The 27805-nt window shown below is 44.2% G+C and overlaps 1 protein-coding gene across 3 annotated transcripts; it reads right to left on the bottom strand.

Moving 5' to 3' along the window:
- Positions 1-152: 152 nt before the first annotated feature.
- Positions 153-27805, bottom strand: palmda (palmdelphin a). 3 transcript variants are annotated; one of them, XM_085253346.1, is made up of 10 exons: positions 27719-27805; positions 24705-24773; positions 22476-22556; positions 21943-22064; positions 7114-7161; positions 5711-5825; positions 5592-5616; positions 5422-5505; positions 4228-4388; positions 153-3423 (listed from the first exon to the last, which is right to left on the bottom strand). In XM_085253346.1, exons 2-10 carry the CDS (start codon positions 24747-24749, stop codon positions 2461-2463), a joined length of 1644 nt encoding a protein of 547 aa, XP_085109472.1. In that variant the 5' UTR covers positions 24750-24773; positions 27719-27805; the 3' UTR covers positions 153-2460. The 3 variants fall into 3 exon arrangements, with proteins under 3 accessions (XP_085109472.1, XP_085109473.1, XP_085109474.1); XM_085253347.1 differs by having other exon boundaries at positions 155-3423; positions 5446-5505; XM_085253348.1 differs by lacking the exon at positions 7114-7161 and having other exon boundaries at positions 156-3423.

Here is a 27805-nt window from a genome sequence, read left to right as displayed (position 1 = left end):
CTACATGCTCGTCATCTCACACACTGCACCCAAATGTTTAAAGGCACTATCAGAATGGACACTGAAGGAAATTTCCGTCCCGGGTTTCCTCCGTGGCGTGAGCGATAAGCAGAGTTTTGTCCTTTCCTTATAATACTCCTAATTATTCAGAGTAACACTCAGGTATGCCGTTCAGCTGGGTTAGTTACGACGTCGGGAGCAGTTAGGAGAACAAAGTGACAGAAACTGTTCAGGTTGCTTTCCCACAATCAACTCAAAGGTTTATTCATCAGACAACAGCTTATATAGAGGAAAAAGGTTCGTGTGTCAGCATGTTCTCAGTTCAAACCGGTACAGACCAAATAAGGAAACGTCTTCCTGCCTCCTGAGCAAAGAAGTATCCTTTGTGTAGTTTATCTCTTCAGTTACAATTTATGATCATCCCAGCAAAATACACTCCTAGACATAGAATACAGAGTTCTTTCATTAGTGAATTCTGAAACAAACCACCTGGCCTTTAACAAGCCTTTTCTAAAGGATAAGGAAGGGAGGATGGGAGTAAGGAAGTGGTCTCGTCTCTGTGGTATTTTCGACCTTGGGGTACCAGCCTGTGAGTCTTACACATTAATTCTTGGGTCACAGAGAAAGAGAAAAACAACTAGTAAATGGGCCTTATTGAGTAACAGTTTTCCTGTATAATATCACTATAAAACAATATCCTGTAAATGCTACCATGGTATCAAAATATCACAACAGACACCGTATCAGAACGAAAGGGTTTACAAATGCTGATGACAGTAAAATTATGATTTTACTGTCAGGTATTTACAAACCAGATGTTTAAGCTTCCACTGTCAGGAAATGATGAATATTGTTTCTCATATGCAAATGTTCCAGTTGGAGAAAGCACAACTGAAACATTGGCACCTGAGCTGTGAATGCTAATGCAGTCATGCTGCTGTTGTGCAGCTCAGTCCATCCAGTTATAACAAATATCACACTTGTCCATCCGGTTGTTGTTCAGTATTTATCAGCTGATATTGTTTTGGTATTATTAAACCCACGTGGGCCAGCCCAGAACAGAATATGCTGCATAGCACAGGAAAGTAATGCAAACATTCACCGACACATTCAACACAGTGTGAAGTCATTCTGAAGTAGGTCACTCCAATCCGTTATTACCAGCAGAGGGAGCCACAGTGCGCTCCACTGGTCAAACCTAATATTGTGTCTGTTGCTATGGGAACATGTGCTTGTTCTGTAATATTGTTTAATTTGGACCTGAGGACTATAAGAAGATCATTAATGTTATTACCTCCATGTGTGTCTGTGTGTGTCTGTGTGTGTCTATGTAAACCATTGTTTTGAATTCATTCTGATAAAGGATTTTAGATTGGGGTCATGGTAACTACCCATTAAATGTTAGCTTACATCCATTACGGTCTTCAATATCAGCTTCATGATTTATTGGTTGAAAACGGACAAAAAGCCTTTTAAATTCAAAGTTCTGACTCTTAAAATTGTGCTGTGCATTGTCAACATATGGAAAATATCATATCAAGATCATGTGATCTCTCCTCAACAGATCAAGAGCTGCGTCTTGGAAATGCGTAATTTTGGTTAATTTATTACTGTCGTAGGCTTTTGGGAACAAACAAAACAAAAACATGCATGAAGCTACAAAGTTCTTCAGGCTAACATGCTGTCCAAACCTAATCCTAACGATCAGAGCTGGGCTTATTTGAGTGCTTTGAAGCAGTAAAAGTGAAGCATCTTACAGTCCAGTCATCATCATGCTGGTGTTGCTCTGCTGTTCGTTGTCACAACCAGCAGCTCTGCAGTGTAACAATGAAATGAGTAAATGTTAAACAGTACAGTTTTGAGTTGTTATTCTGAGAGGTTAAAGCTAGCTGCCTGGGCTTTGAATACTGGGAGCTAGGAGCAGACATGCTAAAGCACTGCTAGCACATGTGCAGTAAGAACACGTGTGTCACTTGGATTTAATCCTGTTCAAAGTGATTTATTTTGGTTTGTCTTTTTTCTCCATGCATTCCAACTTCAGATGACAGATTTGTGGGTTAATCTTTTCAAGTCATCTTACATTTTACATTAATCTGTAGCATATATATCCTGGGGCAACATACTGAACTCCCAGTTGCTCTCTGATGCATTCATTCATTCATTCATTGTTAGTACTTGTTAGCATGGAAAACAGTGCTTGTGTGATTGTGTGTGATTTGGTGAAGTAGAAGCAGAAAAGCGCTATATAAAAACAGTCCACTTACAGCGACACACAGCAGTATGTGATACGTGGGGAACACGTTATAAAGACTGACCAAATTAAACAGGGCTCTTTAGTTACAGTGTCACATGTTTATTAGCTGGAGATGATTTCACATCTTCCCTTTCACAAAAGGTCACTAAGCGCTCGAGGAGAATCGGTCATTTTAGGCAGCACCACGTAAAAAAGAAGGCTTTCAGTTAGCAGACACTACAGCACGGTTGTTGTTTTTTCCAGATCTTTCTGACGCCTGGTCCCACCGCGCTCTCTCTGTGTCCGTCTCCAAGTCCCTGCACGTGTGCAGCAGCTCCATTGCTTGCGCTTGGCTTTGGAATGTGCCCGTGGCTCTTCTTCTCCTTCATGTTGCTGTCATCATAGTCTTCATCGTCCTCAACAATGACCAGTTCAGCCTTGAGGGAACCTTCAAACTCCCGAACCTGCCGGCTCTCGTCCAACGCTGACTGAAAACCCATGAATATGGCTGTGATTGGCTCAGCAGTGTCCAAGACGCTAAGGACTGTGCAAGGAGGGTCATCTCCAGTAAGGGGTGCTCTGTGTCTGTTCCCAGTTTGTCTGTTTGACTGGTACAATGATGGGCGGTAATGTTCTTCCTCACTGATATAATCAATAGCAGGAATATAACAGGGAGTGTAGCTGAAGCGTGTGTGTGTTAGTATTTCCTGGTCATGTGTTCTAAGAGGTACGCAGCACCTGGATGGTTCAGTGATCCTGCTGCTGCTTCTGGTCATGCCACTGGGCTGGTGGCTTGCAGACCCGCCTTTCTGAAGACGGTGACAATTTGTCACTGGATATGAACTACAGTGACAATCTCGCTGGTTGCCATAGTGATCCAGGCGCGTCACACAACTTTCCGTCAGATTGCTTTGCTGGCTCCTGCCTTCATTTTTGATAAGACAGCTGTCCTGGTTACAGTAGTGATGCTCACTGTGTGGGTTTCTTTGGCTGTTTTCGTTGGAGCTAAAGTCTTTGTCTGCTTTGTGTCTTTGCAGGACATCATAGTGTCCTGGCTGCTTCCTGAGGTCATGCTCCTCCACCCTGTTCCAGTTTTGGTGCTTTGCTTGACCATGCATTGTAGCATTTCTCAGTAAATGTTCCACCTCATTGGCCGATAGCTCAGAAACACCATTCTGGCCACGTGATGCCTAGAAGTACAAAAAAACCAGGACTCAGAAACTGAAAGAAATTCAAACACAACAGAAGCTAACATGACGCATTCTGTTTATGTCACTTCACGAGCTACTTGAAAAGGAACATGTACAGCTAAAATGCTTGTTCTTTGTCAGCAGAATTGCTAACAGAAATCTATATTAGCTTGAGATGTTCATGCCAGTGTTTCCCACACACAGGCTTTATTCGTGTGGGTGACTGTTTTGCAGCTAAGTGAGGCCACAGTTCAGGACTGTGGATTTGGAGTCGCTACTATGTGATACAGAACTCAGTTAAGAGACAGTGGATTATTGCTCCTTTATTTATTGTCATAGTTTTTGAGATTTATTAAAATAAAGATTTAAACAAAGGAAAAACCAACTAAGAACCATGCAGATGGTTCAAACAGTAACAGACGACAGTCGGCTGCATCCTTCATTACTGTAGTTTTCTCTCTCTTGAAATAGAGAAACGATATAGTGCATGCCTCCATTTATATTCATCATATACAACAAATCTTTGTTTGCCTTTGGCACCCCAGGTAGATAGCTTTACATTAATCCAGTGTAACATTAGCCCCACCCAGTCCACTGCTCTGTGCCAGTCGCAGCTACTGGGACTTTGGTAAAAATGCTGGTGTCATTATTACCAGTTGTGGAGTATTAGGGTCACTAATCAAAAGTTACAGGGAGCTAATATTCTCATACAAATCTGTTTCAAAGCTAAAATGGAATAAAACAAAGCATGCACCTCCACTGCTTAAAGTGAAGTCAGGGTTTGGCTCAGAATAATAAAAATACCTGCTGAGAGTTGAGTGCACAAACACACTTCTGGACATCATCAGGAACCCTGAGCCCGGTGTTTTGGTGAAAGTCTTTCAGAAGAACATCAGGCGTAGAAAGTACTGAGCTCTCCCCAGTCAGAGTATTTTTAGCCACATTGAGCTGCATGTTAAACAGAGCTGGGACACAGAGGGCAGTTAATGCAGTTAAAGTTTATCCTGATTATCATGACATCCGTCCAGGTGCACAGCACAATCCATGTCCTGTACATTAGTTAATGTAAGTCTCCACAGGTCATTCTCAATGGGTGATACAAATGTATAAAAATAAAGCAGAGGAAAAAGTTCGCTTTGAGCTCTGAGATATGGTATATCTGATATAACATATACAGGACAGTATGTGTAGAACCCAGAAACATAGATGTGTGGTCAAAGATGAAAGAATGTGCACTAATGAGGTGAAAAAGTTACATTTATGTGACTTTCTGATGTCCTTTTTAAAGATCTGTGGAAAATGATGAATCACGTTTTTTGTGCAGAAACTAGGAGTGAGTCATATAGACATCCTTTACTCAGCGTTCTGATACCTGTGCAAAGTTCACAGGTAGATCCTCAAAAACTAGAGCGCACTGGAACGCCAAATTAAAGCAGACATGAAACACTACACACATACAAAGGCTGATTTACAACGTAAAAATCCAGCTGTTACTCATAATCTGTGTGTTTGTAAAGAATTTAAAAATGAGGACAGATTTTCCTGTTTGAGTGAATGTAGCCAAACAATGGAGCCAATTATTGTTAAAGAGACAGACAGTATAAGTGGACAGTATGTCCTTGGTTTTACTGCTGCAGCCAGGGGCAGCACAAAAGGGTTTTCCACTGAGTTATTGGTTCTGTCACCAGTTAGCTAACATAAACCAATGTGGGTTTATTAGCCACAACCAACCAGGCGACGTCACATTCTGTGCTGACAGAAGATGGCGTAAACATCTTTTGAAAGCACTTATTGTACTGTAGCTGCCTCCACCAGTTTGTGAGAGTGAATGAATAGTGGCATTGTAAAGCACTTTGGGTGCCTTGAAAAGTGCTATATAAATCCAATCCATTATTAATTATCAGAACACAGCACTATAAATTCAGTTCTACATTTGCAAACTCTTGTGTATTTCAGTGCTATTGTGTATAACAGTTTTAAATGTATGAATGATCTCACGCTGCCGTGGTGTGTTTGGCTCACACTGTTCACTGGCTGGTGAGGAGAAGGATTCAGGGATTGCTGTGGTTATGTGTAATGGTTCTGCAAGAACAAAAACAGAACTGTTAGCTTGGGTTCATCTTTCGTCGCAACACCAGAGATGTTGCAAATGATGTCACATGACTTACCAGGAACAAAGCTGTTGTGGGCTTCCTAGAAGACACGCACAACTCAGTAAGTATAACAGGTACTAGAGGGAGCACAACACTACACCTGTGTATCTGTGAGAATGTGTGTTTGTATATACCTTGATAATGTCCTCCGGACTTTTCTCCACTGCCTTGAGTCTACTGAGGATAAAACTCTCATTAACGCTGATCATAGACTCTTCTCTCTCCAGAGAATCCACCTCCATTTCAATCCTAAGGAGACAGAGGGGTCAGAGCAGGGTAGTAACAGGGCAGGACATCACATGAGAAACAGTAACCTCTGGGCCTGAAAATGTGGCCAATGTGAAAGTGACAAAAACTGCAGTGCCTCTGAAGGCTATTTGAGGCTGGCAACCTCATAGACTCTCTTGTTAAAATACCCAACTTTACAGCATTAAAGAGCATGTTTAATTTTTGATTTTTTTTTGTTTTGTTTCAAGTAGAGCTGTGCGATAGAACGATAACGATATGTATTGCGAAATAACTTTTCCTCGATAGAAAAATTAAACTATTGCGATAGACCTCACCGCTCTGGTCCTCTTAGAAAGAAGAACAGCCAATCCAAATTAAGTTGCGCAAAGCCGAACCAATCACAGCCGCAGCGTCACGTGACTTGTTACGTACAGCACAAGTGCCAAGCTGCACATGTGTATTTGTTTGGGAAGCAGCCAGCCGCCGTGCCGCCCGGATAATGGAGAAAATGAGTGTGCTGACTAGAAAAATCAACCGAGAGCATGACCGAAGGTTACCGAAGAGAAAACAGATGATGGTTCCAATGCCGGAGAGCTTGTCAAACGGAGGAGCCACAGAAGTCCCGTAGTGTGAAGGTATTTCGGCTATTTCAAGTCTGACAAAAAACATTAGCGCGCACTGTAAATTGTGCCGAAAGCAAGTCTGGAAACACAATAAAGCGGTGCATGCTCAATCTCTGACTGGAAGCGCTAATTCGTCATTCGGCTTTTGTCAGACTAAAGTAACTGTTAAAACTGTTTGAAAAGCTCAGCTATACAACAATGTGTCATGATCCTGGGTCCTTTTGACCCAGCGTTTTGTGTTTTCTCTTCTTGTGATTTTGGTTCTGTTCTTCCTCTGTTTAGTGTTTATTCTGTTCTGCCCGTGTGTTCCTGTATCTAGTCCGCGTTTCTTAGTTGTGTCCTTTCATGTGTAAGTTCCTGTTTTATTGTGAAGGTCTGCGTCTTATGTGAGTGTTTTCATTTGCCTCCCTAGTCTTGTCATGTTAATTACTCCCAGCTGTGTTCCCACCAGTGTGTAACCTCCCTGTGTTCTCTGAGTGTATTTAAGTTGTGTCTTCTGTCATAGTAGTTGCTGGTTCGTCTGTGTTGTTTCCCCTCGGTCTCCCTGCATCTCTCCATGTGTATTTCCCCGGATCTCCCTGCATCTTCGTTTCTGGTTTGTGTTGTTAGTTTACCCAGTTTAGGTGTCCGGTTTCATGTTCACCCACCATTGCTGTTTGTACCCACTCCTGTAAATAAATACTCACCTGCACCAGAGCTGCCGCCTTTTGGGTCCTTTCTCCAACTCCACACGGCTTGCCCCGGCAAACCGTGACACAAGGAGAGATTGAGAATTTCCTTTTAGTTCTCAGTTTATTTGATATTGACAAAAGTTAGTAAATTTTGTCTGTTCTTCTGTAAAACAAACTAAGATTTATTTTTAGAATTAATATTTTGTTTCTAAGTGGAATTGACAATTTAGTCTGTTTCGTTTGTTCTGTTTTGGCAGATATCCAAGAAAGGGTCTCCAGTATGAAGAGTTGGACAGCACCAGGGCCCGACATGGTTCACGCCTACTGGCTGAAGGAGCTGACTGCACTCCACGAGCGTCTGGCAGCACAAATGAACCAGCTGCTAGTTAACGAGAGACACCCAGAATGGCTAACTGAAGGCCGGACGGTCCTGATCCCCAAGGACCCCAAGAAGGGACCGGTCCCCTCCAACTACCGACCAATAACCTGCCTCAGTACTACATGGAAGCTCCTGTCAGGCATCATATCGGCTAAGATGAACAGGCACATGGGTCAATACATGAGCGGGACACAGAAAGGAATTGGCAAGAATACCAGAGGCGCAAAACACCAGCTACTGGTAGACAGAACAGTCAGCCGAGACTGCAGGACCAGACTGACCAACCTGTGCACTGCCTGGATTGATTACAAGAAGGCCTATGACTCAATGCCCCACAGCTGGATACTGGAATGCCTAGAATTGTACAAGATCAATGGGACCCTAAGAGCCTTCATCAGGAACTCAATGGGGATGTGGCGTACAACACTAGAGGCCAACTCCAAGCCCATAGCACAAGTCACCATCAAGTGCGGGATCTACCAAGGAGATGCTCTGTCCCCACTGCTGTTCTGCATAGGCCTGAACCCCCTCAGTGAGATCATTAACAAGACTGGCTACGGATACCAACTACGGAACGGAGCAGTTGTCAGCCACCTCCTGTACATGGATGACATCAAGCTGTATGCCAAGAGTGAACGAGACATCGATTCACTGATCCACACTACCAGGCTATACAGCAATGACATTGGAATGTCGTTCGGACTGGAGAAGTGTAGTCGGATGGTAACAAAGAGAGGGAAGGTAGTCAGAACTGAGGGGATTGAACTACCAGAAGGCAACATTGCAGACATAGAGGACAGTTACAAGTACCTGGGGATCCCGCAGGCGAATGGGAACCATGAAGAGGCCGCTAGAAAAGCTGCAACCACCAAGTACCTGCAGAGGGTCAGGCAAGTCCTGAGGAGTCAGCTGAATGGTAAGAACAAGATCCGGGCCATCAACACGTATGCCCTGCCCGTGATCAGGTACCCTGCTGGGGTAATAGGCTGGCCAAAGGAGGAGATAGAAGCCACTGACATAAAGACAAGAAAGCTCCTTACCATGCATGGAGGGTTTCACCCCAAGTCCAGCACCCTGAGGCTGTACGCTAAGCGGAAGGAAGGGGGCCGGGGACTGGTGAGTGTCAGCACCACAGTCCAGGATGAGACAACGAACATCCAAGAATACATTGGGAAGATGGCCCCAACTGACCGAGTGCTCAGTGAATACCTCAGGCAGTAGAAACCCAAGAAAGAGGAGGGAGACGAGGAACCATCATGGAAGGACAGGCCCCTGCACGGTATGTACCACCGGCAGATAGAGGAGGTGGCTGATATCCAGAAATCCTACCAGAGGCTGGACAAAGCTGGACTGAAAGACAGCACAGAGGCACTAATCATGGCAGCACAAGAACAAGCTCTGAGTACAAGATCCATAGAGGCTGGGGTCTATCACACCAGGCAAGACCCCAGGTGCAGGCTGTGTAAAGATGCCCCAGAGACAATCCAGCACATAACAGCAGGGTGCAAGATGCTAGCAGGCAAGGCATACATGGAACACCATAACCAAGTGGCCGGCATAGTGTACAGGAACATCTGTGCCGAGTATAACCTGGAAGTCCCGAGGTCAAAATGGGAGACGCCCCCAAGGGTGGTGGAGAATGACCGAGCTAAGATCCTGTGGGACTTCCAGATACAGACGGACAAAATGGTGGTGGCTAACCAACCGGACATAGTGGTGGTAGACAAACAGAAGAAGACGGCCGTAGTGATCGATGTAGCGGTTCCGAATGACAGCAATATCAGGAAGAAGGAACACGAGAAGCTGGAGAAATACCAAGGGCTCAGAGAAGAGCTCGAGAGGATGTGGAGGGTGAAGGTAACGGTGGTCCCCGTGGTAATCGGAGCACTAGGTGCGGTGACTCCCAAGCTAGGCGAGTGGCTCCAGCAGATCCCGGGAATAACATCGGAGATCTCTGTCCAGAAGAGCGCAGTCCTGGGAACAGCTAAGATACTGCGCAGGACCCTCAAGCTCCCAGGCCTCTGGTAGAGGACCCGAGCTTGAAGGATAAACCGCCCGCAGGGGTGTGCTGGGTGTTTTTTTTATGTATATATATATATGTATATATATGTGTATATGTGTGTATATGTATATGTATATGTGTATATGTATGTGTGCGTATATATATATGTGTATATATATGTGTGTGTGTGTGTGCGTGTGTCATGTACCGGTGTGTGGCAGGCAGGAAATAGGACCCAAACGCAAACTCACGGGAAAACAGAACTGAACTCAAAGTGCAGCTTTATTGCTGACAAAAGATAACAGGAGAGGCAGAACGTAGAAAATACAAAATTAAACTGGGAAGAGCTAATTGTAAGAAATATCAGAAAACACGGGGAGAATCACACACAGCATGTGGGACGACACGACACAGAACTGAGGGAGACGCAGACATAAATACACAGAGGGTTAACGAGGGAAGTGGGAGCACACGGGGAACACAGGTGACACTGATAATCATAACAAGACACGGCAGGAGTGAACACCACACTGATGGGAGACGGGCAAAGTAAAACAGCAAGTACAGAGGTTCAGACAGGAGGAGAGAGAGCACGGGGAGAACACAGACATAATGGGCTGGGGAAAACATAGAATAAAACACGAGGAGAGACGAGGGCTCACAGTTACACAGGGGCACACAGGGGGTAAGAGTCACGAAGGGAAAACACTTAGGGAACAACATAACAGGACAACTCAGGAAACATGGCCTAAATAAGAAATGAAATACAGAAATACAAGAAACTAAGAATACTGGGCCAACATGGCCCAGGACCATGACAGCGTGTATATATATATGTGTGTGTATGTGTGCGTGTATATATGTGTGTGTGTATGTGTGCGTGTATATATGTGTGTGTGTATGTGTGCGTGTATATATGTGTGTGTGTATATATGTGTGTGTGTATGTGTGCGTGTGTATATATGTGTGTGTGTATGTGTGCGTGTATATATGTGTGCGTGTATATATGTGTGTGTGCATGTGTGCGTGTATATATGTGTGTGTGTATGTGTGCGTGTATATATGTGTACGTGTATATATGTGTGTGTGCATGTGTGCGTGTGTATGTGTGCGTGTGTATATATGTGTTTGTGTATGTGTGCGTGTATATATGTGTGTGTGTATGTGTGCGTGTGTATATATGTGTGTGTGTATGTGTGCGTGTGTATATATGTGTGTGTGTATGTGTGCGTGTATATATGTGTGCGTGTATATATGTGTGTGTGCATGTGTGTGTGTGTATGTGTGCGTGTGTATATATGTGTTTGTGTATGTGTGCGTGTATATATGTGTGTGTGTATGTGTGCGTGTGTATATATGTGTGTGTGTATGTGTGCGTGTATATATGTGTGTGTGTATGTGTGCGTGTATATATATGTGTGTGCATGTGTGCGTGTGTATATGTGTGTGTGTATGTGTGCGTGTGTATATGTGTGTGTGTATGTGTATATATATGTATGTATATATATATATATATATATATATATATATATATATATATATATATATATATATATATGTATATATATATATATATATATATATATATATATATATATATATATGTATATATATATATATATATATATATGTATATATATATATATATATATATATGTATGTGTATATATATATATATATATATATAAAAAAAAACACCCAGCACGCCCCTGCGGGCGGTTTATCCTTCAAGCTCGGGTCCTCTACCAGAGGCCTGGGAGCTTGAGGGTCCTGCGCAGTATCTTAGCTGTTCCCAGGACTGCGCTCTTCTGGACAGAGATCTCCGATGTTATTCCCGGGATCTGCTGGAGCCACTCGCCTAGCTTGGGAGTCACCGCACCTAGTGCTCCGATTACCACGGGGACCACCGTTACCTTCACCCTCCACATCCTCTCGAGCTCTTCTCTGAGCCCTTGGTATTTCTCCAGCTTCTCGTGTTCCTTCTTCCTGATATTGCTGTCATTCGGAACCGCTACATCGATCACTACGGCCGTCTTCTTCTGTTTGTCTACCACCACTATGTCCGGTTGGTTAGCCACCACCATTTTGTCCGTCTGTATCTGGAAGTCCCACAGGATCTTAGCTCGGTCATTCTCCACCACCCTTGGGGGCATCTCCCATTTTGACCTCGGGACTTCTAGGTTATACTCGGCACAGATGTTCCTGTACACTATGCCGGCCACTTGGTTATGGCGTTCCATGTATGCCTTGCCTGCTAGCATCTTGCACCCTGCTGTTATGTGCTGGATTGTCTCTGGGGCATCTTTACACAGCCTGCACCTGGGGTCTTGCCTGGTGTGATAGACCCCAGCCTCTATGGATCTACTCAGAGCTTGTTCTTGTGCTGCCATGATTAGTGCCTCTGTGCTGTCTTTCAGTCCAGCTTTGTCCAGCCACTGGTAGGTTTTCTGGATATCAGCCACCTCCTCTATCTGCCGGTGGTACATACCGTGCAGGGGCCTGTCCTTCCATGATGGTTCCTTGTCTCCCTCCTCTTTCTTGGGTTTCTGCTGCCTGAGGTATTCACTGAGCACTCGGTCAGTTGGGGCCATCTTCCCAATGTATTCTTGGATGTTCGTTGTCTCATCCTGGACTGTGGTGCTGACACTCACCAGTCCCCGGCCCCCTTCCTTCCGCTTAGCGTACAGCCTCAGGGTGCTGGACTTGGGGTGAAACCCTCCATGCATGGTCAGGAGCTTTCTTGTCTTTATGTCAGTGGCTTCTATCTCCTCCTTTGGCCAGCCTATTACCCCAGCAGGGTACCTGATCACGGGCAGGGCGTATGTGTTGATGGCCCGGATCTTGTTCTTACCATTCAGCTGACTCCTCAGGACTTGCCTGACCCTCTGCAGGTACTTGGTGGTTGCAGCCTTTCTAGCGGCCTCTTCATGGTTCCCATTTGCCTGCGGGATCCCCAGGTACTTGTAACTGTCCTCTATGTCTGCAATGTTGCCTTCTGGTAGTTCAATCCCCTCAGTTCTGACTACCTTCCCTCTCTTTGTTACCATCCGACTACACTTCTCCAGTCCGAACGACATTCCAATGTCATTGCTGTATAGCCTGGTAGTGTGGATCAGTGAATCGATGTCTCGTTCACTCTTGGCATACAGCTTGATGTCATCCATGTACAGGAGGTGGCTGACAACTGCTCCGTTCCGTAGTCGGTATCCGTAGCCAGTCTTGTTAATGATCTCACTGAGGGGGTTCAGGCCTATGCAGAACAGCAGTGGGGACAGAGCATCTCCTTGGTAGATCCCGCACTTGATGGTAACTTGTGCTATGGGCTTGGAGTTGGCCTCTAGTGTTGTACGCCACATCCCCATTGAGTTCCTGATGAAGGCTCTTAGGGTCCCATTGATCTTGTACAATTCTAGGCATTCCAGTATCCAGCTGTGGGGCATTGAGTCATAGGCCTTCTTGTAATCAATCCAGGCAGTGCACAGGTTGGTCAGTCTGGTCTTGCAGTCTCGGCTGATTGTTCTGTCTACCAGTAGCTGGTGTTTTGCACCTCTGGTATTCTTGCCAATTCCTTTCTGTGTCCCGCTCATGTATTGACCCATGTGCCTGTTCATCTTAGCCGATATGATGCCTGACAGGAGCTTCCATGTAGTACTGAGGCAGGTTATTGGTCGGTAGTTGGAGGGGACCGGTCCCTTCTTGGGGTCCTTGGGGATCAGGACCGTCCGGCCTTCAGTTAGCCATTCCGGGTGTCTCTCGTTAACTAGCAGCTGGTTCATTTGTGCTGCCAGACGCTCGTGGAGTGCAGTCAGCTTCTTCAGCCAGTAGGCGTGAACCATGTCGGGCCCTGGTGCTGTCCAACTCTTCATACTGGAGACCCTTTCTTGGATATCTGCCACTGTGATGGTTACTGGACCCTGTTCGGGGAGGCCGCTGTGGTCTGCCCTCAGATCCACTAGCCACTGAGCATTGCCGTTATGGGTTGCATCCTTCTCCCATATGCTCTTCCAGTATTGCTCCGTCTCCAGCCTTGGTGGTGCTGTTCTCTTATTGTTCCCTTGCCACTGAGAGTACACCTTTGCTGGTTCTGTGGAGAACAGCTGGTTTATTCTCCTGCCTTCTATCTCTCTGGTGTACCTCCTCAAGCGGCTGGCCAAGGCTGTGAGTCTTTGCTTGGCAGTTTCCACGGCCTCAGGTATGGACAGCTTGCTGTATTTCTTAGGCACCTTATTTGTCGCACCTTTCTGCAACTCTGTTAGTTGGCTAACCTCCCTCCGTGCTACTTTGATCTTGCCCTCTAGCCTCCTTCTCCATGGAGGGTACTGCCCCTTGTGGCTGTTCAACTTGTAGCCAAGCATCTCACTGATCACTGCTGCCGTATTGTAGATCAGCTTGTTATATCAGCTTGTTATATATATATATATATATATATATATATATATATATATATATATGTATATGTGTGTGTATATATATATATATATATATATATGTGTATATATATATTAGGGGTGCAACGATACTCGTATCGATGTTGAACCGTTCGATACAGTGCTTTCGGTTCGGTACACATATGTATCGAACAATACAAAATTTGTAATTTATTTTATCAACTTTCCTTCTGACGATGCTGTCTGTGTTGAGCGCTCAGTGAATCTGCGTTCGACTACTCCGCCTAGGCTGCACTGTCGAGCGCAGATCCACTGAGCGCAGCACAAGCTAGCAAGACAGAAGCTAAGCTCTCCTTGCAACATGGCAAATTGAACCTCCCCCACCCTCATTCAGATCTGGCGTTTGGAATTATTTTGGTTTTCATGTGACGTATGACCCTGAAGGTAAGCGCGTCATGGACTAAAGTAAAACAGTATGTCGGATGTGCCACGCAATGCTCAATTACATGGGTGGGAGCTAGTGCGTTAGCGCAGTTAGTTATATAAAAATAAACACCCAGCACGCCCCTGCGGGCGGTTTATCCTTCAAGCTCGGGTCCTCTACCAGAGGCCTGGGAGCTTGAGGGTCCTGCGCAGTATCTTAGCTGTTCCCAGGACTGCGCTCTTCTGGACAGAGATCTCCGATGTTGTTCCCGGGATCTGCTGGAGCCACTCGCCTAGCTTGGGAGTCACCGCACCTAGTGCTCCGATTACCACGGGGACCACCGTTACCTTCACCCTCCACATCCTCTCGAGCTCTTCTCTGGGCCCTTGGTATTTCTCCAGCTTCTCGTGTTCCTTCTTCCTGATGTTGCTGTCATTCGGAACCGCTACATCGATCACTACGGCCGTCTTCTTCCGTTTGTCTACCACCACTATGTCCGGTTGGTAAAACACAAAATGCTGGGTCAACGACCTATATATAGATATATATAGATATATATATATATTTACCAGCTGTTCTTCACAGAAGCAGCCAAGGTGTACTCCTAGTGGGAGGGGAACAATATGAGAACAGCACCGCCAAGGCTGGAAACGGATCAATACTGGTACAGCATATGGGGAGAGGACACAACCCATAATAGCAATGCTCAGTGGCTAGTGAATCCAAGAGCAGACCACAACAACCTCCCTGAACAGGGTCCAGTAATAATCATAGTGGCAGACATCCAAGAAAAGATTAGATTAGATTAGATTAGATTAGATAGAACTTTATTAATCCCTCGGGTGGGTTCCTCTGGGAAATTCGATTTCCAAAAAAGCACAGCACCGACAGAAGTTACAGAGTTACAGAATATTATATATATATACACACACACACACACACACACACACACACACACACACACACACACATATAAATACAGAGACAATATAAATAAAATATACGAAGGGGATAAATAGAATAAATAGGAATAAAAAATAAAAATACAAGTGAATTGCACATTTCAAGTATTGAGGTCTATTGCACTGTTGACTATTTACAAAAGTATTGCACAAAAGGTATTGCACAGTGTCCCCAGTATGAAGAGTTGGACAGCACCAGGCCCCGACATGGTTCACGCCTACTGGCTGAAGGAGCTGACTGCACTCCACGAGCGTCCAGCAGCACAAATGAACCAGTTGCTAGTTGACGGGAGACACCTGGAATGGCTAACCGGAGGTCGGACGGTCCTGATCCTCAAGGACCCCCAGAAGGGACCGGTCCCCTCCAACTACCGACCAATAACCTGCCTCAGCACCACATGGAAGCTCCTGTCAGGCATCATAGCGGCTAAGATGAACATGCAAATGGGTCAATACATGAGCGGGGCACAGAAAGGGATGGGCAAGAATACAAGAGGCGCAAAACACCAGCTACTGGTAGACCGAGCAGTCAGCCGAGACTGCAAGACCAGGCTGACCAACCTGTGCACTGCCTGGATTAATTAGAAATATCCTGTCTCAGAGTGACGCTGAAAAACTAGTTCATGCATTTATTACTTCCAGGCTGGACGACTGTAATTCATTATTATCAGGAAGTCCTAAAAACTCCCTGAAAAGCCTTCAGCTAATCCAAAATGCTGCAGCAAGAGTCCTGACAGGGACTAGAAAGAGAGAGCAGATTTCTCCTGTATTGGCTTCCTGTTAAATCCAGAATTCAAAATCCTGCTCCTCACATACAAGGTCTTAAATAATCAGGCCCCATCTTATCTTAATGACCTTGTAGTACCATATCACCCTATTAGAGCACTTCGCTCTCGCTCTGCAGGCCTACTTGTTGTTCCTAGAGTATTTAAAAGTAGAATGGGAGGCAGAGCCTTCAGTTTTCAGGCCCCTCTTCTGTGGAACCAGCTTCCAGTTTGGATTCAGGAGACAGACACTATCTCTACTTTCAAGATTAGGCTTCAAACTTTCCTTTTTGCTAAAGCATATAGTTAGGGCTGGACCAGGTGACCCTTGTGTGTGTATATTTAGTGGGTGTCGGTCTGTGTTCGTCTGCATTTCTCTGTGTTCCATGGTGTTTCGGTCCTGTCTCTGCGTCTCTCTGCCCCGCACCCCTTTTGTATGCTCTCAGGTTTGTTATTTAGTTCTCCCAGTTTTGGTTTCTTCAGTTATTTGTCATGCCTCACTGCTATCCCACCTTGTAAATAAACGTCACACTCTTGACCAGTCAGCTTCCTGCATTTTGGGTCATTTTCATTCCACAACACGACTGCTGCACTGAATCATACCTGTTATTAATAATAATAATAATAATAATAATAATAATACATTTTATTTGAGGGCGCCTTTCAGAAACCCAAGGTCACCTTACAAAAAACACAATTAATAAAAGGAACAATAGTCATAAAATACATAAAATAAGTTAAGTTATTAACCTCTGTCTCTCTTCCACAGCATGTCTTTATCCTGTCTTCCTTCTCTCACCCCAACCAATCACAGCAGATGGCCCCGCCCCTCCCTGAGCCTGGATCTGCTGGAGGTTTCTTCCTGTTAAAAGGGAGTTTTTCCTTCCCACTGTCACCAAAGTGCTGCTCATAGGGGGTCATATGATTGTTGGGTTTTTCTCTGTATGTGTTACTGTAGGGTCGACCTCACAATATAAAGCACCTTGAGGCAACTGTTGTTGTGATTTGGTGCTGTGTAAATAAATGAAATTGAATTGAATTGAATTACAAGAAGGCCTATGACTCAATGCCCCCACAGCTGGATCCTGGAATGCATGGAATTGTACAAGATCAATGGGACCCTAAGAGCCTTCATCAGGAACTCAATGGGGATGTGGCATACAACACTAGAGGCCAACTTCAAGCCCATAGCACAAGTCAGCATCAAGTGCGGGATCTACCAAGGAGATGCTCTGTCCCCACTGCTTTTCTGCATAGGACCGACTGCAGAATGGAGCAGCAGAAGGAAGGAGGCCGGGGATTGGTGAGTGTCAGCACCACAGTCCAGGATGAGACAACAAATATCCATGAGTACATCGTGAAGATGTCCCCAACCAACCGCATGCTCAGTGAATACCTCAGGCAGCAGAAACCCAAGAGGAGGAACTATCATGGAAGGACTGGCCCTCAGGAAGAAGGAACATGAGAAGCTCAGAGAAGAGCTGGAGAAGATGTGGAGGGTTAAGGTGACAGTGGTCCCAGAGCACTAGGTGCAGTGACCCCCAAACTAGGCGAGTGGCTCCAGCAGATCCCAGAAACAACATCGGAGATCTCTGTCCAGAAGAGCGCAGTCCTAGGAACAGCTAAGATGCTGCGCAGGACCCTCAAGCTCCCAGGCCTCTGGTAGAGGACCCAATTTTGATGGATAGACCGCCCGCAGGGACGAGTGGGGAATTTTTTGTTTGACATGACTCCAGTAGTGACAGCAGTGATTCAAAAGTGCAACAAATTGTCAGCGAGTCAGTGTTCTTGCCTTGATTAAGTTAACAACTTTGTCTCGCATGTGCTTCAAAAATGCAAAGTTACAGAATCAGAATCAGAAAGACTTTATTTATCTCCAGGGGGCAATTAAGATACAACAGAGCAGCATGACGTTGAAGGTAAGGACAGGGCATAAACATGGTAAATGGTAAATGGCCTGTATTTGTATACTTAGTCCCTGTGGACCCCAAGGCACTTTACACTACATTCAGTAATCCACCCATTCACACACACATTGACACACCGGTGATGGCAGCTACACTGTAGCCACAGCTGCCCTGGGGTGCACTGACAGAGGCGATAACATACAATAATAGTGAAATAATAAATACACAGAATATACAGTATATACACAGTTTTAAAATTAAAGTGACTGAATAGGTGAATAAATAACTGTAAGTGACTAAAAGTGAGTAAAGTGTCGGCAGTATAAAAGAGTGTAGAGTAGTTTCTGTTTCTGGTGTGGGAAACGGTCTCATCGGCTGGAGTTAAAAAGCAGAGCTGCTTTGGGGACAAAGGTGGCGCTCCTCCTCCTCTCAGTCCTGCAGGAAATGCAGCGGAGGCGTCGCCCAGAGGGGAGCCATTGAAACGCAGGGTGAAGAATGTGAGAGGGGTCGTTGATGATTTTGGCTGCCTGTCTGAGGGCCTGTTGACAGGCCAATGACTGTAGAGCACATTGATGCAGTGCGCTGCAGTCTGTTCCTGTATGAAGGCTGAGGCAGTGGAACCAGCAGGTGATGGAGAAGGTCATGATGCTTTCCAGGAAAGCATAGTAAAAAGTCATCATGATGGCTGTGCTGACTCCAAAGGAGGTATAGCTGTTGGTGGCACCTCCTGAGAATCTCCTCAGTGTTGGCAGAGAATCTCAGGAGGTTGTCAAAGATGGTTCGCAGGTATTTGTACTCCTCAACTACCTCCACTGGCTTCCCGTGGATGGTGGTGGTGACTGAAGCAGCCAGATCCCTCTGCCTGCTGGAGAAGGTCACCACCTTTGCTCACGTTCAGTTCAAGTTTGGAGCTGTCACACCACTCTACAAACTCCTGCAGAGCGGCCGTGGTGCTGTGAGGGCCTGACAGCAGTGACAGGAGAACTGTGTCGTCAGCATATTTCACCAGGTGACAGATCTGTGTGGATCTGCAGTCATCAGTGTAGAGGATGAAGAGCAGGGGGGAGAGCACACAGCCCTGGGGGGAGCCAGTGGAGCTGAGACCGGAAAGAGAGTTGTTGACCCGTCCTGTTGGTCAAAAAGTCCAATATCCACAGGCAGTGTTGGTCAAGTTACTTTAAAAAAGTAATCAGTAACTAATTACTGATTACTTCCCCCAAAAAGTAATCCCGTTACTTTACTGATTACTTATTTTCAAAAGTCTTTAGTTACTTAGTTACTTAGTTACTTTTTAAAACATGATTTATCCCCTAAATAGGTGATAAAGTGATAGATCTTTCAGCCCAATTCTACTTTTTCTACATAATCCATCATACAAAATGTAATCAAATGGAAAAGTCTCTTTTTAAAACTTGTTTTATTAGTTTTAATCTTTTAACTTTATGCATCAAGCAAACATTTAATTATATGCAACATTCTCTGACTTGAATAAATTAGTTTAACATTTAAACCTATTTTCTGCACATTCCAGCACATAAAATAAAATATTTTTTGTGTTTACACTCAGTCTTTCAAATAGATGCAAGTAAAACACAGCAGAAAATAAATAAAGTCAAAGACTCAGCGGTCCTTTTGCTCTATTTCCACCTGTAAAGCAGGAGTGGGGTAGGCGGAGGTTTACCCTGGTGCAGGTGTGCTGCAGCTGTCAGTGGAAGGATCTGTGAATTTCCCATTACGTCGTAGCTACTCGGTGCTTGTTGGAAGTTTAGGGGGTTTTTCGCTGTAAAAAGAAGTTTTCTTCCCATGCACAGCGGACACTAATGTTTTTGTCACTTTTTATGGAATCAAACTCAAAGTAAGGTCAGTACTTCCACGCTTTAAACGCTGCACGCTCATACTCTCTCTGCACTCGATATATGATCCATTGTTGATCTGCACACAGCTGTTGTCACTAACGTCGCGCTTGCTTACGTCACTGTCACGAGACACTCTTGCAAAAAAATCACGGTTTTAGTAACGCAGTAACGCAGCGTTCCTACGGGAAAGTAACAGTAATCTAATTACCTTTTTTGCAATAGTAATCCCTTACTTTACTCGTTACTCGAAAAAAGTAATCAGTTTACAGTAACGCGTTACAAGTAACACGTTACTGCCCATCTCTGTCCACAGGATTAGCTGATCATCCAGGTGAAATCAGAAGGAAAGTTTAGTGGGCAGGATACGAGGCTGCAGAGTGATGCATGCTGATGAGAAACCAGCAAACAGAAGTCTGGTGGAGGAGTCAGGGAACTCCAGATGTTTGTGGATGGAGTCCAAGATGAAGGTTGTTGCATCATCGACGCCTCTGCGTGCACGGTAAGCAAACTGGGGAGGGTCCATCAGTGGGTCAGTTGCTCTTGATGTGCTGTTTTATGATCTTCTCCATGGCCTTCATCACCAGGGAGGTGAGGGCCACAGGACGAAGATCATTCAGAGACTTTGGGTTGTTTCTTTTGGGGACGGTGTGACTGTCAATTGAGTTTTGAAATAGAGTCCAGAACACACTTCCTAGTTGCCCTGTCTCAGAACTCGCCTGCTGATGTTGTCAGGGCCAGACGTGTTCCGCTGCTGAAGCCAGTGCATGTCCAGGCCCGTCTGAAGTTTGCCAGAGAGCACATGGATGATACAGCAGAGGATTGGGAGAATGTCATGTGGTCAGATGAAACCAAAGTAGAACTTTTTGGTATAAACTCAACTCGTCGTGTTTGGAGGAAGAAGAATACTGAGTTGCATCCCAAGAACACCATACCTACTGTGAAGCATGGGGGTGGAAACATCATGCTATGGGGCTGTTTTTCTGCCAAGGGGACAGGACGACTGATCCGTGTTAAGGACAGAATGAATGGGGCCATGTATCGTGAGATTTTGAGCCAAAACCTCCTTCCATCAGTGAGAACTTTGAAGATGAAACGAGGCTGGGTCTTCCAACATGACAATGATCCAAAACACACCGCCCGGGCAACAAAGGAGTGGCTCCGTAAGAAGCATTTGAAAGTCCTGGAGTGGCCTAGCCAGTCTCCAGACCTCAACCCCATAGAAAATCTGTGGCGGGAGTTGAAAGTCCGTGTTGCTCGGCGACAGCCCCAAAACATCACTGCTCTCGAGAAGATCTGCATGGAGGAATGGGCCAAAATACCAGCTACTGTGTGTGCAAACCTGGTAAAGACCTATAGTAAACGTTTGACCTCTGTTATTGCCAACAAAGGTTATGTTACAAAGTATTGAGTTGTATTTTTGTTATTGACCAAATACTTATTTTCCACCCTGATTTACCAATAAATTCTTTACAAATCCTACCATGTGGATTCATGGATTTTTTTTTCACATTCTGTCTCTCACAGTTGAAGTGTACCTCTGGTGCAAATTACTGACCTCTGTCATCATTTTAGGTGGGGGAACTTGCACAATCGGTGGCTGACTAAATACTTTTTTGCCCCACTGTACTAACCCCAAGTTGCCCTCCGATGCGTTCATTGGAGTGTGAATGTAGAGTCGTTTGCACTTGTGTTTAGAACTGCTTGTATGAGTGGGTGTGAATGAGGCATGTTGTATAGAACCCTTTGAGTACTCTGGGAGAGTAGAAAAGCGCTATATAAGAATCAGTCCATTTACCATGTTTAGTCTCCTAACAACAATTCAAATTGTAATCCTTGTGTTTAAGGATTTACCTCGTTAAAAACTATATTCTGCATCAATCTTTTTTGTGTGCTGACATCTTTCAGAGCTAGCAAACCCACACCTCTCACAAACGTACAAAACACACAGTACACCGTTCTCTGGAGATGATCAATGAGTGTTTGATGTCTAAGATGGAACAAGCTGCATTATACTTATTTACATTTGAATTCTAATTTCCCATTCACCTTTAGATGTCAGAGACACCAAAAGGCTGTGGCCTGCAAGGCCAAACAATGCCCATGCGTAATCTATGGTGATGATATTTGCTTCTCTGTGAGCTCTGTTTGAGCTGATTTTGTACCTGTGGATGCTGAGCTGCAGGGCTCTGGTGTGTTCCCGGTCAGACAGAAAGCTCTGCTGCTGTGTGCAGTCGACTCCATTATTGGAGTCTCGCAGCAGCCACTGCTCTCTCAGAGCCTTTTTCTGTACAGAAGAACAGAATTATCATTAGTGTGGATTGGGACTGGAAGTAAAAATGCAGGTCTGCAAACAGGTAGGACGACTATCCTGCCTTTCTCTCCTCACCCCAACCAGTCGTGGCCATCTGCTGCGACATTCCTGTTAAAATTGAGTTTTTCCTTCCCACTGTCATCAAAGTGCTGCTCATAGGGGGTCATATGATTGTTGGGTTTTTCTCTGTTGTATTATTGTAGGGTCTACCTTACAATATAAAGCACCTTGAGGCGACTGTTGTTGTGATTTGGCGCTGTATCAGTAAAACTGAATTGAAATGAATTGATTACTTCTGCAGTTCATGCTGATAATACACATCCAATGAAATGATTTGCTCTACACTTTATCTGCTGTTATAGCCGATCATTTATTCAAACCAACCTTCAGATGTTGCAGTTTGAATTTCTCTTGATCGAGTTTCACTTTCTTCTTTTTAATGTCCTCTTGAATTCGATGCTTCTGCTGTTTCATCAAAAGCAAAAGCTTAAATGAGTGAATATATGAAACATTTACAATTGACAATGGATTGTCAGAATAAGTCAAATATCTATTGAAAATGTAACCCAGTGAGTTTACACGACTCTGTAATGCACTACAACATTGTTATTGCTAATTGTGATTCATCGTTACTCTGTTAATCACTGAGTTGAGCTAAAGTAAATCAATAATAAAAGATAAATAATCTGAATATAAAAATAAAACCCCAGAGAGTATATTTGACACCCCTACTGGTTAGGAAGGAACAAGCCCCGCCTTCCCCTGCTCTGTATGTGCTCAGACACAGAGAGAGAGGAGGTGCACCGTCGCTGATTTTCACCGCCAAGCTTGTTGCTGGAAAATAACTATAAACTTGATAAATTGAGCAAATATCCATACCGGAGATCTGCATGGACCTTGGAGAAACGGACCTGATTTGTTTTGAACATTTTGGACTTTGGAACCATTGCCGTGAGTCAGAAGCTAACCTTCAAGCTAACAAGCTAACAAGAAGTTAACCGGGAATATAATGGCCCAATTTCAATGTTGTAGATCTGCACGGGTGCGGATGAAGTGGACAAGATCCTTTCTGAGAGTTGAACATTAGAAGCGTGCTGGTGAGTTAAACTGGGACTGGGCGAATCAGGCTAATTAACAAGCTAATTAGCTCGTAGCTGTAGCTGGAGCCGACCACGTTTTCACTGTGGGAGAACACACGGGGTTTGGAGTTCAGCTACTCTGAGCACTCAGCTTGTGTGCTGATGATGTTCTAGTATTACATGTTGAATATTAAATGCACTAAAATAAGATGATGGGATGAAGTTAATTTTGATCTTAAAGGTTATGAATCTATTTTATTTGATGCTCGAGCGGCACTGTAAAGATGCCTCTGCATATTCTTACTGTGCTGATACGTTACCACATACTGTAGAACTACAGCCTGTGGGCTTTTGTATATTTTTGGTCATTTTATTTTGTACATTGAGTGTAATTAACATATTGCTTCGTTGCTATGCAGTGCAAAGCAAGGCTCCTGTAATTCAGTAAAAGGGGCAGTACTGGGAAAGATAATCTACCATAGTTCATGGTTTATTTCTGGTTTCTGATAGAAATGTGCTCCTTGATGGAAAAATAAGCTGATTGTGATTTAAAGATTGCATTCATGATTAAGATGCACTGTATAGACTGTAATTAGAAATTAGAATTAATGTTTTGTGCTTGATTTGTTATAGCACTTAAATTATTTACATATGGCCATATATATCATTAGAGTGTGAGTTGAATTAGTAATAGCCCTGTTGTTTACAGGCTAGGCTTTTTTGGGGGATCGTGCAACCTGGATCTCTTCCTGACGAGGAAGATGGCGAGCCGTTCCCTTTGAACCGAACCACAGCCATTCCGAGTTGGCCCAGAAGGGCAGGTTGCTCTTCTCTCACGAAGAATTGCAGCAGAGCGGTTGGACAAAATCACTGAACACTGACTATTAAGCCGGCAAGACTGACATATCTGAGCTCAGATAGGATTCTGGTTACTATTATTATTGCTGTTGTTGTATCTTATTTAATGTTTCATTCCTGTTTATGAAGTGCTGTTTAATTGTTGCTATATAATTCAGTACAATTCAAAGCAACTTTACCTGTGGCTCCACTCATTCTTCTGCACGCCACTCACCATGACCCTCCTGCGAGTCGAGCTATTGGCCCATTCTCTCCATCCTACTTTAACTTCCCCTACCCTGTCCTGTACTTGGCTACAAAAGCAAACTAATCCTCAGAGTAGTTTAAACTGTTTCATTTAAGTTTTAAATGTTCCAAAGTTAAGTGAATGTTAAAGGACAGAAAAAGGTCATAAACAAATGACAAAAGTACTAATTTACATTTTTTAGAGTCAAAAGCCACAAAGATTTAATTTGTTACTTATTTAAATAATAATAATTATTTGTAAGTTACATGTTTTATTTTAGAGTACAGTAAAAAAAGAAAAAAGGTACAGACTGTACATGTCTCAGTAACATCTGCATCATGCTCTAAAACTTCTAAATGAAAGTGTGAATAATTGTCACATAGATAAGCAGATATCTTTAGAAGTGTAGCACAAGTGTCTGTGACTGCTCAGAGTAGACGGGAGCATTACAGTGATGGCCTGGAGCCTCTCCTGGAGCAGGTCACTCTCCTCCATACTGCTTCAGGATCAACACAGAGACTGGAGACGAGAAGAAAGAGAACCTGTCAGATGCCTTTATTTCACAGTATCACTTATAAACATGACCACCAGCAACATTAACCACATTTACAAACTCAAACTGACGGTTCAATATAAGAGAATGAGCATCTGCAGTGTGAGTCATGCACAGCTGCCTGAGTAGAAGAATAAAAATATGAAGACTGAAATGAGCAGCATGAAACAGCTGTTTCCAGCACCCTGACACAACGGTACACTGTGACATCACTATTTTATTTCAGTATTCATTCCTCTGACAGCACACTGCCACCTGCCAGCTTGTTCACTCTTTACGACACAGTCATCTGCTTATCCTAAACGAGCCATTTGTAACTTTTGTCTCACTCTAATTAAAGAAAGGCGGAGAGAGGCTTTATCTACAAGTCCATCAAGTAACCTGTCACTGAAGCGCTAAGCTAATCTGCTCATGAGCCTGATAATCTGCGTAAACCATCTGCTTGCCAACCACAGGCAGGGCTGCTGTGTGGTTTAGACTCTATTAACTGAAAAGTCTGAACTTTTTATTTATAGGAAATGTTAGAAATCACACAGAACACATCGTTCTCCTTGAGTAATGCACTGGATCCACACCAGACTGCTTCTGTTGTGGGTTCTTTTCTCGCTTCATAAAATTCAGATTCGTTTTTTTGTGTGTTATCTAGATAAGAAATAGATATAAGTGCTGAAATGTTTATGCCTTTAAACAAGAATCACACTGTTCATGGGTGCAGAGCTCTGTGTTACTGATTTATCAATGCACATGTAAATACATCATGAACTGGGTAATTCCACATACAGTGTTGCCAAAACTATTCGTCTGCCTTCACAAGCATATGAACTTGAGTGTCGTCCCATTCTGAATCCACGGGGTTTAATATAACATCGTCCAACTCTTTGCAGGTATAACAGCTTAAACTCTTCTAGGGAGGCTTCCACAAAGGTTTTAATTGGGATGTCTGACCATTATTCAGAAGCACATCTGTGAGGTCAGACACTGATGCTGGCTCACAGTCTCAGCTCGAATTCATCTGCGTGTGTTCTGTTGGGTTCATGTCAGGAACCTGTTCAGACCAAACTTGCTCGTCCATGTCATTCCCAAATTGTTCCCACAAAGTTGGAAATGTGACATTGCCCAAAATGTCTCGGTATGCTGAAGCATCAGGAGTTCCTCTCACCGGATTTAAGGTTACAAGACCTGAAAATCAGCCCCGCACCACAAGCCCACTTCCACTTGGCACAATGCAGCCAGACAAGTACCACTACAAGAACTGTGATTTCAGGTCGTGGTGGATGACTTGCTGCGTACCAGGACAGATTCAAATAAAGGCTGATCAAATGTATGATCTGAGTTACAGATGATTACGGGCTGTTCCCTGAAATCCTTTTATTGTACTTTAATCTATCGACCTCCTGGAGCTGCCCTACTCGGCACAGATGTTCCTGTACACTATGCCGGCCACTTGGTTATGGCGTTCCATGTATGCCCTGCCTGCTAGCATCTTGCACCCTGCTGTTATGTGCTGGATTGCTTCAATCTCAACCTGAGATTGATTCAAGACTTATGTTATTATTGGGCACCAGCATATCAAAATGCTCCCTAACTGCTGATGTTTTTTGAGATTCTCCATGCAAGCTTCATGTGCTTAAAATCTCCGTGCAAGCTCGTGATGATCCTCAGAATCACCTCAGATCCAGTTCATGCCAAAAACTCATTCCCATGTGTTTGTGACAGCTTGAATCCCATAACGAGACAGTGATGTCATTTCAAGGAAACGGGGCCTTGTTTATCTTTTATCACGTGATAAAGATAAGACCAATAAGCAGCCTCGACATGGGCTTCATCTGGACACGCCCCTCAATAAACACAGGCCTCAGGGCTTTAACATTACTGCTCACCGCTTCACCTGCCTGCCCACCCTCCGGTGCCTTGACCCCGCCCCCCAACTTCCCACCGTGCAGACTCTCACCCTTCCTGGATGTCACCTTCATATACCAAGTAAGCAATCAGTCACATCTCAGCTGTGGATAGTTTTGGGATTTGTTTTGTGTGAAATAAATCTTTGTGAAAAACATGTTCTGTACTCTTTGTGTGTGTGTGTGTGTGTGTGTGTGTGTGTGTGTGTGTGTGTGTGTGTGTGTGTTACAGTTGCTACACAGCCAACTGTAGCCGATTAGAGCCTGCGAGACTCAACTTTGCTAATTTGAATGAATAAATTGGACCTTTCCTGTGTGTGTCTGTGTGTGTTGATTGTGACTGCAATTACAAAGCTTGCTAGCATGTCTTAACACTTCACCCTGTGGTCTAAAATATGTTCACTTTAGAGCTAACATGACTGATGTCAGGAAAGAAAACAAAAACCCACCAATGGTGCGGCTTCAAAAAGTCCAGAAACAATGGGTGACCTTAAAATAATCACCCTGCTTACTGAGAGTCAAGTCAAAAAGGAAATGAAGCTACATAAAGTGTGTGAAGGATTTTCAGTGAGTGCAAACTGAAGGCTACAATATGCTGTAAGCCCTGCAGGGACGATCAGTCAGGATGAGCAGAAGCTTAGAGAATTAAGGAGCTATCTCTACCTCTCCCGTTTGGTCCTGTTTCTGTTGTAGAATAAAGGTCAGCTCAATTTAGCACATTAACTATTTATAAAACATTTTTATATCTGCTTCTCTACATGACTCCAAAACAAACGTTGCTACCAGCAGAGGATAACAGCCTTTGTCAAGATGCTATCAAACAGTTTCTAAGCTGCAGACTGACAGCTTGCATTATTTGGGAGGATAAAAGACGTAGGCCTACTTCATATGGGAACATTTGAGTCTTTCTGACAGGACAGGACGTTTTCTTAAAGAACAACAACAAACCTCACAGAATACTTCAACTTCACGTTATTAATTATTGAAAGACAAGCATATATTTGTTCACCTACCCAGAGGATGGTCTTTTCTCGTGGCTGCCACGCAGGACTCCTCAGACAGCCCACAGGTACAGGTGGGCGGGTCTTTGTGATGCTGAT

Source organism: Mchenga conophoros, linkage group LG18 (genome assembly GCF_057382185.1).
Source record: "Mchenga conophoros isolate Kocher_MC1m ecotype Shallow Benthic linkage group LG18, M_conophoros_male_GT1.1, whole genome shotgun sequence".
In the NCBI taxonomy this organism is placed as follows: Eukaryota; Metazoa; Chordata; class Actinopteri; order Cichliformes; family Cichlidae; genus Mchenga; species Mchenga conophoros.
This window is presented reverse-complemented; position numbering and strand designations above follow the sequence as displayed.

Bases quoted from the DNA above. Each gene is read 5' to 3' on its own strand.
- palmda (XM_085253346.1), bottom strand. From the start codon at position 24,749: ATGGAGGAGAGTGACCTGCTCCAGGAGAGGCTCCAGGCCATCACT. The intron at 5,826-7,113 runs GTGAGTATTTAT...CTGTCTCCTTAG, and splicing joins AGGCGGCAGCTCTGGTGCAG to GATTGAAATGGAGGTGGATT. The intron at 3,424-4,227 runs GTATTTTTATTA...TTGTACTTCTAG, and splicing joins GTGCACTCAACTCTCAGCAG to GCATCACGTGGCCAGAATGG.